This window comes from Oryctolagus cuniculus, chromosome 15 (genome assembly GCF_964237555.1).
Source record: "Oryctolagus cuniculus chromosome 15, mOryCun1.1, whole genome shotgun sequence".
Classification (NCBI taxonomy): Eukaryota; Metazoa; Chordata; class Mammalia; order Lagomorpha; family Leporidae; genus Oryctolagus; species Oryctolagus cuniculus.
In genome coordinates this window covers 4677266-4690931 of record NC_091446.1, presented here as the reverse complement: position 1 = coordinate 4690931, position 13666 = coordinate 4677266, and the positions used below count along the sequence as shown (strand labels likewise).

Sequence of the window (13666 nt, the reverse complement as noted above, 5' to 3'; positions counted from 1 at the left end):
CAGACAGCGGCTTTACCTGCTACACCACAGTGCGGTCCTTAGAAGTGTCATTTTTTAAAAGACTTATTTAAAAGTTGGGTTAACAGACACATACACAGAAAGAGAGAGAGAGAGAGAGGGAGGGAGAGAAATCTTCTATATGCTGGTTGACTTCCCAGTTGGACACAGTAGTTGGGGTTTGACCAGCCTGAAGCCAGGGGCAGGAGCTCCATCCAGGCATCCCACACGACTGCAGGAGGTCAGGAACCAAGCCATCCTCATTTTCTGTTTCCCAGCTGCCTTAGCAGGGAGCGGGTGGGAGGTAGAGCAGCCTGGACTCCAGCTGCCCTCCACGAGGGGATGTTGGCCTCCCAGGGGACAGCGCTGGCCCCAGAATTACCCTTTGTAGAATTTTGTTGATGTGATTGATTGAACAGCTTTTCAACATCTTAATTTGCATTTCTTTAATGACTAACCAGAGCCTCTCATCGAATATTCTCTCACCAGTCTGTTTTCCATCTGTAAGAGTAAACTTTCTACGACAGCTGTATTGGTTTATTATTTACATGGTGTAAAGTCGCTGGCTTTAGAGTGTTCAGTGCAGTGCTTTCTAGTGTGTTGGCAGAGATGTGCAGCCGTCACACGGAGTCCAGTGTTACGACCTTGTTAATTCCCCGCTAAGACCCGTGTGTCCCCTCCTAGCCCTTTCCGTTCCTGCCTCACTGCTGATCTGATTTCCTTCTCTGTAGCTTTACCTTGCGTTTGCGTGTCACAGAGGTAGTCGTGTCCACGCTCCCTTCCTTTTGTGAATAACCTCTATGGATAAACTCCATTTGATTTATTAGCCGTTCACCATTTGGTGGCTATTTGGATTATTTCTGCCATTTGAATACTGAGTGATGCCGCGTGGGTTCGTGTCCAGGTTTCGTGTGGATGTGTGTTTTCATGCTTCTTTGGTATAACTGGGAGTGAACTGCTGGGGGACACGGTATCCGTGGTGAACGTTTCGAGGAAGGGAAGTGCCCAGTTGTTTCTCCAGGAGGCCACCCCAGCTTCTGTTCCCAGCTGCATTGTTCCTGTTTGCTTGCGTCCTCCCCAGCACTTGCTGTGATCTCTCTTTTGGATTAGAGCCATCTGTGGCTGTGAAGTGAAAAGCAGCGTTTTGAAACATCATTTATTTATTTTTTGGGCTGACATCCGTGGCCTGTATTGTGGGACTTGTCCAACCTGCTGGTGGCCGTTTAATGGCCTTGTCTCGTAGCAGCCTGGGAGCCTTGTGCTGCGCATCCCTGAAATACTCCTCTCGTGTTGTCTGCAGCAAAATGTTCACGGAATTCATCCTGAACGTCCCCGTGGGCCTGCTGACCTTCCGGAAGCTCTGCTGCCTGATCGAGATCGTGCACACCGACCTCTTCACCCAGCACGGTGAGTGCGGCCGCACATCGTTCTCGTCGTCTGCAGGCTTCGGCGCCCCTGCCTTCTCCCCTCCTGGCCAGAAGGTGTGGAGGTTGCAACTAATTAAAACAGTTTCATTGCAAGACAGGAAGATTTAGCCCTTCCCAGAGAGAGCGGTAATTGACATACAGTGTAGGTAATAGATCACTGGAAAGTGGAGGTGAGAGTGCGCTGTCTGTAATTCAGGTGCGCCAACCCCAGGGGTAATCAGTGTCCATTGTCCCCTGCGAATCGTGGGCTTCTGTCCTGGGGAGGCAGTCCCCTGCTTCCAGGAGATGATTGCAAGGGAAGAATTCAAGTTTTCTTTAAATTTAGAAATAATGGTTCTGCCTTATTCTGACTTCACATTCTTTGACAGGCTTTCATCAAAGCCTGCTCAAAATAATAAGAATTTTAATGATTCTTCAACTCCTGTATGCTGTGGAACACCTTATATTTCCCCATGCTATCTCCCCACCCTTTTTATTAATCATTTTCTTTCTATTTGGACAGATTGAATTAATATTTTACACTTGTCAAGCAGTTTTATTGAAAGCTTAAAACCTTTGCATAATTCCGCAGCCTCCCTCATTTATTTGAGGCAAACGTGAGGCCTGCTGCGTGGCTCCCCAGCGGAGAGGCACTGATTTATTCTGTTCCATTTGTGGCCAGACACTGCCTTGGCCCGGCCATTCATCTGCTTTGTCCTCGTCGTGGGTTGTGTGTCTGCGGGGCTGTCTCAAGGGTGCAGAAGTTGGTCTCAGTGAGTTCCTGGCTGCACCCAGTGTCTGGCTGAGCCGCAAGGGCTGCTGGGCTCTGTATTTGCCCACTGATCTCAGTCCTTACCTCTTGGTTTCATTTTACGGAAAGCACTGCTGCATTGTCCACTTGTTGCTGAGGCTCATGCTGGAGAACATGGCCGGGTGTACATTGGGTGGAGAGGCTGCTCCCGAGAGAGGACTTGAAGGCAGGAAGGGGGCGGCCTCCTGTATCTCCCCCAGTAGAATCCTCCCTGACAGAAGTCGGTTTCTCACCTCCACCAGAGACGTCAGCTGAAGCTCCACGGAGCCATTGCCCTGGCTGTCCCTGGCCTGGGCTTTCTCTGGAGGGCCTGCCTTCCGTTGCCCACTCCCCAGGTCTCCTCCGAAGCATGGGGGTGTTTCGGGGCTCGTGTCCACTGAACTTCATGGTAGGGGAAGTGAAGTTGCTGCAGTTTCCTACCTGGTTACAGGTGTCCCTGTCATCCAGTGCCATGTCACACGTGCACGCATATGTGTGTGTGCACACCAATGCATGCACACACAAACACACACATAATCGCACACACATGTACACAAGCATGCAGGTACACACAAATACGTGTGCATGCATATATGTGTGCACACCAATGTATGCACACATACATGCACACACATGCATGTGCACACACGTGCATGCATATGTGTGTGCACACCAATGCATGCACACAATCACACACGTGTGCACACATGTGCACACACATGCAGGCACACATGTGTGCATGCATATATGTTTGCACACCAATGCATGCACACTTACATGCACACACGTGCATACATATGCAGGCACACACACATACATGTGTGTGCACGCCAATGCACACTCACACATACAAGTACACACATGCACACATACATGCAGGCATGCATACACATGTGCATGCATATGTGTGCACCCCAGTTCATGCACACATGCTTACACATGCATGCACACACATACACACATGTGCATGCATATTACACATGCACTCACACTGTCCTCACCATCATCATCTCATTGATTTCAGCTGCCAGCGGGTATCAACTGTCAATGAATAGTAACATCCCGCAAATTTTAAATGAATTCTGAATCACTTTTATTGAATGGTTTTACACTGAAGACTTTTTGGGGGACATATTTACATATTTGAGTTGTTCAGTATTCCTTTGCGACAGCTTGGTTCTGCATGTCATTTCATTCCCTTTAATAAGAATCTAAGACATAAAAGGTTCATTTGAAAAATATTAAAAGGGAATGTTTCAAAATTACATTTGATTGAAAACTTTTTTGTTGTGGAAACTTTTTTTTTGACAGGTAGAGTTATAGAGAGTGAGAGAGAGAGAGAAAGGTCTTCCTTCTGTTGGTTCACCCCCCAAATGGCCACTACAGGCGGCGCTGCACTGATCCAAAGCCAGGAGCCAGGTGCTTCCTCCTGGTCTCCCATGGGGTGCAGGGCCCAAGCACTTGGGCCATCCTCCACTGCCTTCAGCCACAGCAGAGAGCTAGACTGGAAGAGGAGCAACTGGGACAGAATCCGGCGCCCCAACCGGGACTAGAACCCGGCGCCCATATGGGGTGCCGACACCGCAGGTGGAGGATTAGCCTAGTGAGCCACAGCGCCGGCCCCGGAAACTTTTTCAAACTGATGGAAAGTTTGCACTTTTTTTTGTTGGCGATTATGTCAGCGTGGGTGCTTCCTCTTTTACTATGCCCCATTTCTGTGTTCACTTCGGTCTTGTAGTGCTTTGGAAATATACAGCATGAATGTCAATAAATATACTTAGCTGTGTTCCATAAGGAGTCATTGGGTACTGTGATGTGTTGAAACCTTTAAGCTGCTTGGTGCTAATAGCGAGTTGTCCCCAACATAATAAGTGAGATTGTATGAAATAGATGAATCCTAAATTATCCTGGGCAAAATAAGCCTGAGTTAGTTGGAAGCGCATGCCTTAGAAGCCACTGCAGAATTGACAGTCAGTCGGCGTTGTCAGAGCCCTGATGGACAGGCCAGATGGGCCCGTGCATACTCAGTGATTGCCTAGAAGTGTTGCACGGTGCATCGGCCAGCGTGAACATGGCCCCGCTCCAGGCTTTGACTGTGAAGTGCCTTTTTGGGCAAGGGTGGACGAGACAGCCTTATTTTTTTTTCTTTAGAAGAAGTTCTCTGCTCCTCCAGAGCCGTCGTCTGCTCTTACCTCCCCGTCAAAAAAGACTCATCAGATGAGGTCCTGTGCCCTGTCTGTTCTCACAGAGATGTCATTATTTTTGCAAAATGTCCTGCGTCACCCGGGTATAAATATTTAAAGCCAAACTGTTTTCTGGTGAGATATGATGGCTGCTTCTCATGCTTTGTTCTGTTGCTTGTTAATTTATAAGAAATGTCACCCTTTGTCCTGTTCCCCTGTCCCAGTGGCATCTGTCACGCCAACTCTCTGTCCACATCTTTAGAAGTAGATTCGGCTGAGTTTCGCTGCACATGCCACTGGGTGTGCCAGCCCTAAGCCAGCATCTGTTGAGGTTCTGGTCAGGACTTGTCACCACGTGGGTCCTCTGGGTTCCTCCCTGGGGGTCCAGGGTACAGGTGAGGTTCCCAAGTGACTTCTCCGTGTGTGTGTGTGTGTGTGTGTGTGTGTTTCTGCACTCACCACAAGAAATGCTCTAGTGGTTTTGCTGTAAATATCTTTTTCTGTCTACACTGATCGCAACTACATTTCCAGGCTCTGAGAGTCTCCCTTCAGAGCCAGTGGGAAGAGCCGGTTAGCACGAGGCTAGCCATGAATCCCAATACTGACGCCATTCCTCTCTCCGTTCCTGCTGGCTTTGGCCTGGCTGTTTTCAGCTCTGCTTTTCTGCTTTCTCTCACTTTGAAGACATGGAAAGTCAGGATGCACTCAGCTGCATTTATTGGGCTACCACAGGGGCTATGTCTTTTGGGATAAAAGGAGTTGTTTGGCCCCAGCATGGGTGGAACCAGGCTGCAGTAGGACACAGTGACTGCTGTCATTGCCACCCTGTGCTCACAGAGAGTCCAACCTGCTGGTTCCCCCTGGGCCCTCAGGGATTGCATGATGCCTGCCCACACCGCCCTACCCCCTCCCCGCCAGGCACTACCCTCGGGAGAAGTGACTTCAAGAAGTGATGTGGTCTCTTTCCTTGTGCTCACCGTTGTCTGTGGTCCCTCGCTGGAATGAGAGCTTTCCCAGTGGGGCCTGTTCCTTTTGTTTGTTCCTCTGATGCTGCCCCTTCCAGCAGCGCCTGGCTCCAGGCACATCCTTGATGCCTGATCGTTAAATAAATGGAAAATGTACGGATGTTCTAATCCAGCACTTGGCTTCCAGGGGTGGTGCAGAGAAGGAGGCGGGAGCAGTAGCACACGTGTGCAGGTCACTTGAGCCAAGGGAGGTGAAGGGTGAGGTTCACGGGAAGCTGCCCAGCGCTCCTGGGCTTGGCTTGGGTTGCTTGATCCTGGCACAGTGGGGGGTGGGGAGGGGCCGGTTTTCCTCTGAGGAGGACCTTGGAGGCTCATCTGTGAGCTCCCTTGCCAAATCAACATTGTCTTCTGCTTGGAGCTGCTCTAGTGGCTCCAGTTTCATGAAATAGGAGTGAGGGTTAGTTCAGCTCTACTTAAGGATTCAAGATGCTTTGTCTTTAAATTGGGGAAATTTTCAAACATGCAGAAAAGTGTAGAGAAAGGTGTAACGTGCGCCCAGGCGCCCAGCATCCGGCCTGTTGTTCATCTTTTTCCTCCTCCAGATATTTTGAATCAAATCCTAAGCATCACTGCGTTTTATTCAGGTCTTTTTTCGGATGTATGCTGATGATAGCCCAGGATGGCATTATTCTTAAAGGCACGGCATGCACAGCACTGGTCCCTGCGCCGGTGTCTCGCCTCCACCTTGGGTGTTCCCATCCCGGCTCCCCAGCTGAGGTGAAGGGCTTGGGCTCGTTAGCATGCTGGGCACGATAGCCCATGAATGGGCTGTAATGGCTTCCAAGCGTTGTCGCACGATGTGACTTGACTACTTGAAAGCCGGCTAAATAGATTATGTGCTTCACAAAACGATGACTCCTGCATATAATCTGTGGTGTGGAGTGAGCAGATTTTCAAAGCAAGACACAACGAGAGGGAAAGGTCAACCCTTCGTAATTCATGCATTTGTAGCTTTGTTCTGTGCGATTATATTGTTGCCCACATATCTGACAAAAACTAAGAAAATTAAAGCTTAAAGCCTGTTACAGAAATGAAAAGTTTCAGTGTAATTAAATTAAGCCAGAACACTGAAGTTTGGGATTTATGCCCATAGAAATGTTTTACATTATAGGAATTGCCATGAAATGAATCAACCCTTGCTAGTATTCACTTTTATATCAGTCAGTAGCAGTGGCCGTACTTGTGAGATGCCGGAGAAGGGATGTGGGGGAGTTCACAGGACGTGTCCTCTGACACGCGTGACCGTATCCTGACACATGTGGGCACTGTTCCCCTGACTTCTAAGCCTGGGACCTTGGGGCAGCTTTTCCCATTTAATGCTGAATCATTTCTTCACCTTCCTTGATGTGCTGTTTCCATGTCCTCATTTGGGAAGGGACCAAAGCAATTCATGCATTTTATTTTAGGGCTTGCTGTGTTGTTTCCTTGCTTTAAGTTTGCTGTTTTTGGAGAATGTTTCAGATTTGAAGAGCGAGGGGTCCTGGCAGGCCTCTCCCATGTGGGTCCCCAGCAGTGAGTGAGCATGAGGATTGTGCCATGTCTCTCTCTCTTTTTTTTTTTTTTTTTGACAGGCAGAGTGGACAGTGAGAGAGAGAAACAGAGAGAAAGGTCTGCCTTTGCCGTTGGTTCACCCTCCAATGGCCGGCATGGCCGGTGCGCTGCGGCCAGCGCACTGCATTGATCCGATGGCAGGAGCCAGGTGCTTCTCCTGGTCTCCCATGGGGTGCAGGGCCCAAGCACTTGGGCCATCCTCCACTGCACTCCCTGGCCACAGCAGAGAGCTGGCCTGGAAGAGGGGCAACCGGGACAGAATCCGGCGCCCCGACTGGGACTAGAACCCAGTGTGCCAGCGCCGCAAGGTGGAGGATTAGCCTGGTGAGCCACGGCACCGGCCGCCATGTCTCTTACCCTGCCATCCCTTGCCGCTCACCCTCACCATCACAGACAGGCTCCTGGAAGACATCAGCCCCTAAGAACTTCATTTGTGTCCAGTAGTGAACAATACCACGCTTCTGAAGAGTACAGATTTGTAGAGTCTAAGCTGTTCTCTGCATTCCTGTTTTCAAGGTGAATGATTCTTCTAGTTACCTAGCAGAGTCAAACGCTCCCTTGTAGTGGTGGAGACATTCATTACAGAAGCCTTTGAAACTGGAGGGACTTGGGACTTGCAGTGAGATCTGAAAGATTTCCAGACTATTTAAAAAATTATTTTTTGTCATCTTTAAAAGGTAGACACAGAGAGAGAGAGAGAGAGAGAGAGAGAGAGGGAGAGGGAATCTTCCACCCATCCGCTGGTTCACTTCCCAAAAGCCTACACTTGAACTGACACTCCCCTGCCTCCATTAGCAGGAAGCTGGATTGGAAGTCAACCAGCCAGGACATGAACTGGCACACTCTGATAGGGGATAGAAAATTGGCATCTCTAAAAATTACCTGGTACCTCATTTTCCTATGCTTTAAGCACAGAGGAACCTTACTAGTTCCTTAACCCAAAAACAAATCAAAATAATATCTCTTGAACTTACTCCGTGTGGAAAATAGATTCTAATCCCAGAGCTACTCTGAGGTAGTTTTTGTTAGCTTGATGGATGTTGTGCAGAAAGAAAAATTGGGGCTGTGGTTAATTTTGCCAGAGTCACTCGGTGTAGCACGCCCACAGCATTCTGGAATACTTTAATTAGATAGTTGTTCTGATGACTTCTAATGAGCATTACCAGCTGTGAACCCTGAAGATGGAGTCTTTTAAATAATCGTGGAATATAAACATCAGTTTCTCTTCTGTTTTTTCATTTCTTTGGGAAGCATTTATCTGCTGTGCTGTCTTTCTCGTCCCTCATTCTGCATATCATTCTATAATTTTGTTATATATGTTTTTGAAAGACCATTTGTTAGAACAGGACAGGCTTTTAGAAATGGCTTATTGGATCTGCTACAGGGAAACTCTTTTCAGCTACACAATTATGTCAATTCCATCATAACTTACTGATCACCTACTATGGGCTCAGGACTATTGGTGTGTTGGGTTCTTCTGGAAGTCTTCAGAGTTGTGATGTTAAAATGCAGAAGTGGAAACAAGTAAATGTTTTAAAAGTTTTATTTGAAAAGGACAGTTACAGAGAGAGGGGGATCTTCCATCTAATGGTTCACTCCCTAGATGGCCACAACAGCCAGGGTTGGGCCAGGATGAAGCCAGGAGTCGTCCAGCACTGCATCTGAGTCTCCCACATGGGTGGCGAGGATCGATCCTCCACACTCAGGTGCATTAGCAGGGAGCAGCTGGATTGGAAGTGGAGTAGCTGGGATTCCAATCAGTGCTCCTATGGGTTTCTGGTGTCACAAGCAGAGGCTTACCCTGCTGCTCCACAACGCTGACCCTGAGTAAGTATTTCCATTTACAAATGGGGCATCTAGTTAAGCCAGAAGCCAGAAAAATCCCGGGTGGGGAGCTGTCCACCACCCTGGTGCTGATGCAGGAATTGACTTCTTACAAAGCCATCGCCCACTTTTCTGTAACCATTTCACACCTACTATATGAGTAATGCCTTCTGAAAACAAAATTCACTTTCAAATGCCATGTGAAATAAGAGAAAACAAATAAATGAATAAACAAACACATATGTAGATTAAATATAAATAAATCATATAATGTTGTGCTTTATGTTCTTGGGGTTTTAGAGCTTTTTCTCTTCTCTTTTATGTGGGGATTCTTATCTGTGTTCAGATTTTCACAGTCCTGTTTGTCATGTAAACATGTTAGGGTCTATGACTTTGTTCCATACCCACCTCTGATTGGACTTTTGTTTCTGTTCAGCCTGGTTTTGCATGCACTTCCCCTGCCCCATCAGTTGTCCTGACAATGAGATGCATATATGAGTAATGTGAGGTCAGGTTCAATTCATCTTGGGAGAAGCCGTGTGCACTCAGGGAGAGATTTATGCAGCAGGAGAGGGGGTCATAAAGCAGAGCTTAGGAGACGGCAGGCTGAGCTGGGGCTCTTCCCACTGTGCCAGGCAGGTCTCTGTAGGGAACAAGCAATGTAACACAGAGACATAGAGCTAAGCTCCTGTGTGCATGGGGTGGACGCTGGGATTTCCTGACCTGCAGCCAGGTGTGTCTGTGACTGACACAGGTCAATCCAGACTGTTACTCAATTCTCAACATCAACCGTGATCCCAGTTCCTCGTTACCTTCATTCTGGTCAAGCAAGTGTGCAGCCCCCAGAGTTCCATGTAGTCTCCCTCTGTGTCTTCTCGACCTGCAGCCCATGGACGGTCAGGCCCTTAGGATTCTTTCTGAACTCCCCAAGTCCCCTGGATCCACTTCTGTCTCCCAGCCTAGCCACTTCTTCCCAAAGAAGAAATTTTTTTTTCCAACTACCTACAAATGGGACTCATTTAAGACTTTTCTGCATTGATGCTAGCTTCATTTCTTCCTTTTGACAAAGTATTTGTTACTGCAGTACACAGTTAACCCCTATTCTTATAGTTCTCCAAGCTAAAGGCTGCGAAGTGTCCACTGCCCGGTCCCATCTTCCTGGAGATGGCTCCCTTTGCCAGGCCCGTGCTGACTCTGAAGACGTGTCACTGGCCGGCTCCTTGTCCAGTGGTCAGTGAGCTGCATGCTCTCGTGCTTTTCCTTCCGATTTCAACTGTCCTTTTACCTGCTCTGTCACCCTCTGAGTTCTGATTCGATGACATCAGGCACTGACGGCTGAAGTGCAGGTTACCCTGTTTCTGACCTGCACGGTTAAGGTGCAGCCTCGCCTGTGGCAACGAAACACTGTACTTAGGTGGCTTCATTCTACACCTGGGAAACAAGCGTTGAGGCAGGAGATGTGTCCACCAAGGGTGACTTGATGTCAATTTCTCCTCCTGGGACTGGAGATTATTTTGTATTTTGCATGAAAATATGCCCCAGTCCTCCATGTTTGCATACATGTGCACATGTATGAGTCATTGCCCTGAGGTAGACTAATCTGGGCTCAGGTGCTGGGCTCCTGGTTCCCGTGTTTGTACAGTGTATAGATGAGTAGGTGGCTATGGACACCATCCTCTTGCGTGTTTGTTGCTTGAAGACTTGTGTGTGGGAAATAAATCGTGTGAACACTTTGAAACATGTGGTGCAGGATTTGTGGATGATGGAACCATAAGATGTTTGTCTATGAAAGATGAAAAGGAAGCGTCCCCATCTAAATGGCTCACAATGTTTAATTCTCATGAAAAGTGTTTTTCTGGATTTCAGTTCTCTGTAGCACATACAAAGTTATTAAATGCACTTTATGGATCATTTGTTTAATGTGGCCAAACTAAAAATTAAGAAGCACATTACTCAGTGTTCATAAAAATGAGTGTTTTAAATGGACAAATTCATTCTTGTATTTGCATCTTGCCTTAATGTAGTGCTGTAATGGGCTTACAGATGGATATTCTGCCTCGACATTGTAGGCTGATGATGCCTGTTGAATACCTTTTATAAAGATTAATATTTTTAACTCTGTGCCCATTAGCGGAGCATTAATCATCCTCGCTTTGGCCCTTGCAGCTGCGGATGAACAGACGTCCAGTGCCTGGAGTCTGTAGTCACGGCGCACCCCTGGGGGAAGGGTGAGGAAGGTGCAGCTGGGTGCCTACAGCCCATCGCATGGTGTCTGCGCCCACCCTGGCTGGCCTGAGCTGCCTTCACTGATGTCTCTGCATGGCCAAAGAAGCAGAGCTGTGGAAGCAAACCCTAGCTTCCTCTTAGGTCCCTGTTATGTCTTTTTTTTTTTTTTTTAAATATTTTATTTATTTATTTGACAGGTAGAGTTACAGACGGTGAGACAGAGAGACAGAGAGAAAGGTCTTGCATCCGATGGTTCATCCCCCAAATGGATGCAACGGCCAGAGCTGTGCAGATCCGAAGCCAGGAGCAGGTGTCCCTTCCTGGTTTCCCATGTGGGTGCAGGGGCCCAGACTTGGGCCATCTTGTACTGCTATCCCAGGCCACAGCAGAGAGCTAGACTGGAAGAGGAGCAACCGGAACTAAAACCCGGTGCCCATAAGGGATGCAGGTGCTGCAGGCAGAGGATTAGCCTAGTGCGCCACAGCGCCGCCCCTCCCCGTTATGTCTTGTGGCAGTCCTTATGGGCACTGCTGAGTCCTGGACCCACATACATGGGATGGGGTATCTGGCAGGAGAAAGCCGTGGCCTTGAATTGATTTACACCACCTGTCAATTAAAAAGAGGTCCTCACATTCTGAGTCACACACGCAATTTAGAATTTTCTCGTTGCCACATTAAATAAAAGCACAAAGCAATTGATGCAATGCATTTCAGTAATGTATTTTGTCTAAAATATCATTGCAAAGTGAATTCAATCTATGAATAACTAATGGCATAATTTATATTCTTTTCTCACCCTGAGTCCAGGGTGTGTTTTACACTTAAAGCACATCATAATTGGATGCTAAATTTTCATCAGAGAAACTTGATCTTTATTTTTATCATTTGATAAATTCAGCATTGAAAAGCTGTATTTATGTACTCAAGTTGTTCCAAATAATTGGTTCCAATAATGAAACCAAGTATTACTTTTTACATTTGGATTTATGTTAATTAAAAATTTAAATAGCAGGCATTCTGGTGCAGTGGGGATGCTAGCTTCCTGTGGCCCAGTGCTGGTTTAAGTCCTGGCTACTCTGCTTTTGATCCAGCTCCCTGCTAACGTGCCTGGGAGGCAGCACGTGGTTGTTCAAGTATTTGAGTCCCTGTCAGCTACGTGGGAGACCCACATGGAACTCCTGGCTCCTTCCTTCAGTGTAGCTCAGCTGTGTCTATGCAGCCATTTGTGGAGTGAAGCAATTCATAGATCTCTCTTAGTCTCTCCACCTCTCTCTCATTTACCTTTCAAATAAATAATAAATAAATATTTTTGAGAATTCAGAAAATCAACAAGTGCATTTCTCAGTGGTGATAGTAAAATTCCAAGTTCTTGGTGACCACACTGTTGGATAGCAAGCTCTGGGATGTAAGTTTTCCTTTGTGTACATTTAGTTAAAAAGGATGGCTTTGCACGATATTATTATTTATAAATAGCCACCATTTAGTGTGTGCTCACTGTCTGACAATAGACACACTGGATCAGTTAGTGCCCACAGTACATTCCAGAGGTACCCACTAGCTTTCTCACTGTGCAGATATGGAGAAAAATTGAGACGTGCAGAGTTTCAGTAACTTGCCCACAACCCAAAGGTCACTCCTGAGTAGGAGAGGTTTTGTGGCTTCTTCTATGACTCCTGTTATATTATTATTTGTATTATGTCATCCCTTGTATTGTGTGTGTGGGTGAACTGATCAAGACACTTTCCAGAGTGGTCTACACTACGAGACTCCTGGTTTCAGAGTTCTCAAGAAGTTACATGCAAGCAGATTATGTCAAATGTCTTCATTTTGGATTGGCACAGAGAAGACGTTCGGCTCATGGGGACATGATGCTCATGTCCTGGCATCAGGTGGGGACAACCAGGACATGGCAGGGAGTCCCCTTCTTTGGTTGCCAGTACGGCTTCTTGCACATTGAAGCTTCCCTCATCCTTGCAGGGGTGTGTGTGTGTGTGCATCTGTGTGGTGTGCTCCCAGGTTCCCCCTTAGATGCACAGGGAAATCTGAGGGTCTTACTGTTATTTAAAACCTGCACCCCAGCCATTCTTGAATGACCATACAGTCTGTAGCCTTGAATGCGGAATAAGGAAAGCCCCTTAAAAAATGAGGCTTTGGGAACAGTTTGTTAGGTTTTGCGTTGGGTGAGGGCAGCTGAGTAGCTGCTGTGTTGGACAGCGTGGTTCTGAGGCATTGGTTTTCTCTGGGTACTGTTAGTTGAGAAAGCTGGTTTGTGCGATACCTATCCTTGTTTGAGGACTGGCAGCAGCACTGGGAAGTGGACCTGCTTTGACTACTGACTCTTTGATACCAAACCCATGTGATTTCAGATAAACCAAACACTCACACATAACACACTCTCCCGTGCCCACGTGTGCACACACAAGTCTGTGTGCTGTTGTCTGCATCTGCCAGGAGACCGTCCATGGAAACCGGGTCTCCAGTCAGAGATCTTCTCACGTGTTTTTCCTTCTGACGTCTCCTAAGGAGGAGGTTGCTCTAGGCTGCAGGTCCGTCCTCACCATTCAACAGGTGCAAGTTGATGGGGCGGGGGGTAGTAGGGCCAGGGTATTTGGGTACCAGATCCTGAGGGCACAGCTCTGCTGTCCTCTGGGTCCAGACCTGTTC

At 47.5% G+C, this 13666-nt stretch overlaps 1 protein-coding gene across 2 annotated transcripts in view; it reads left to right on the top strand.

The window, feature by feature from the left end:
- Positions 1-13666, top strand: part of DOCK1 (dedicator of cytokinesis 1) — a 494355-nt gene that overhangs the window by 181594 nt on the left and 299095 nt on the right. For both annotated transcript variants that reach the window (XM_051833503.2, XM_008274844.4), the window contains exon 25: positions 1298-1404. In XM_051833503.2, the coding sequence (XP_051689463.2) occupies positions 1298-1404 (107 nt within the window). The remainder of the gene's footprint in view (positions 1-1297; positions 1405-13666) is intronic.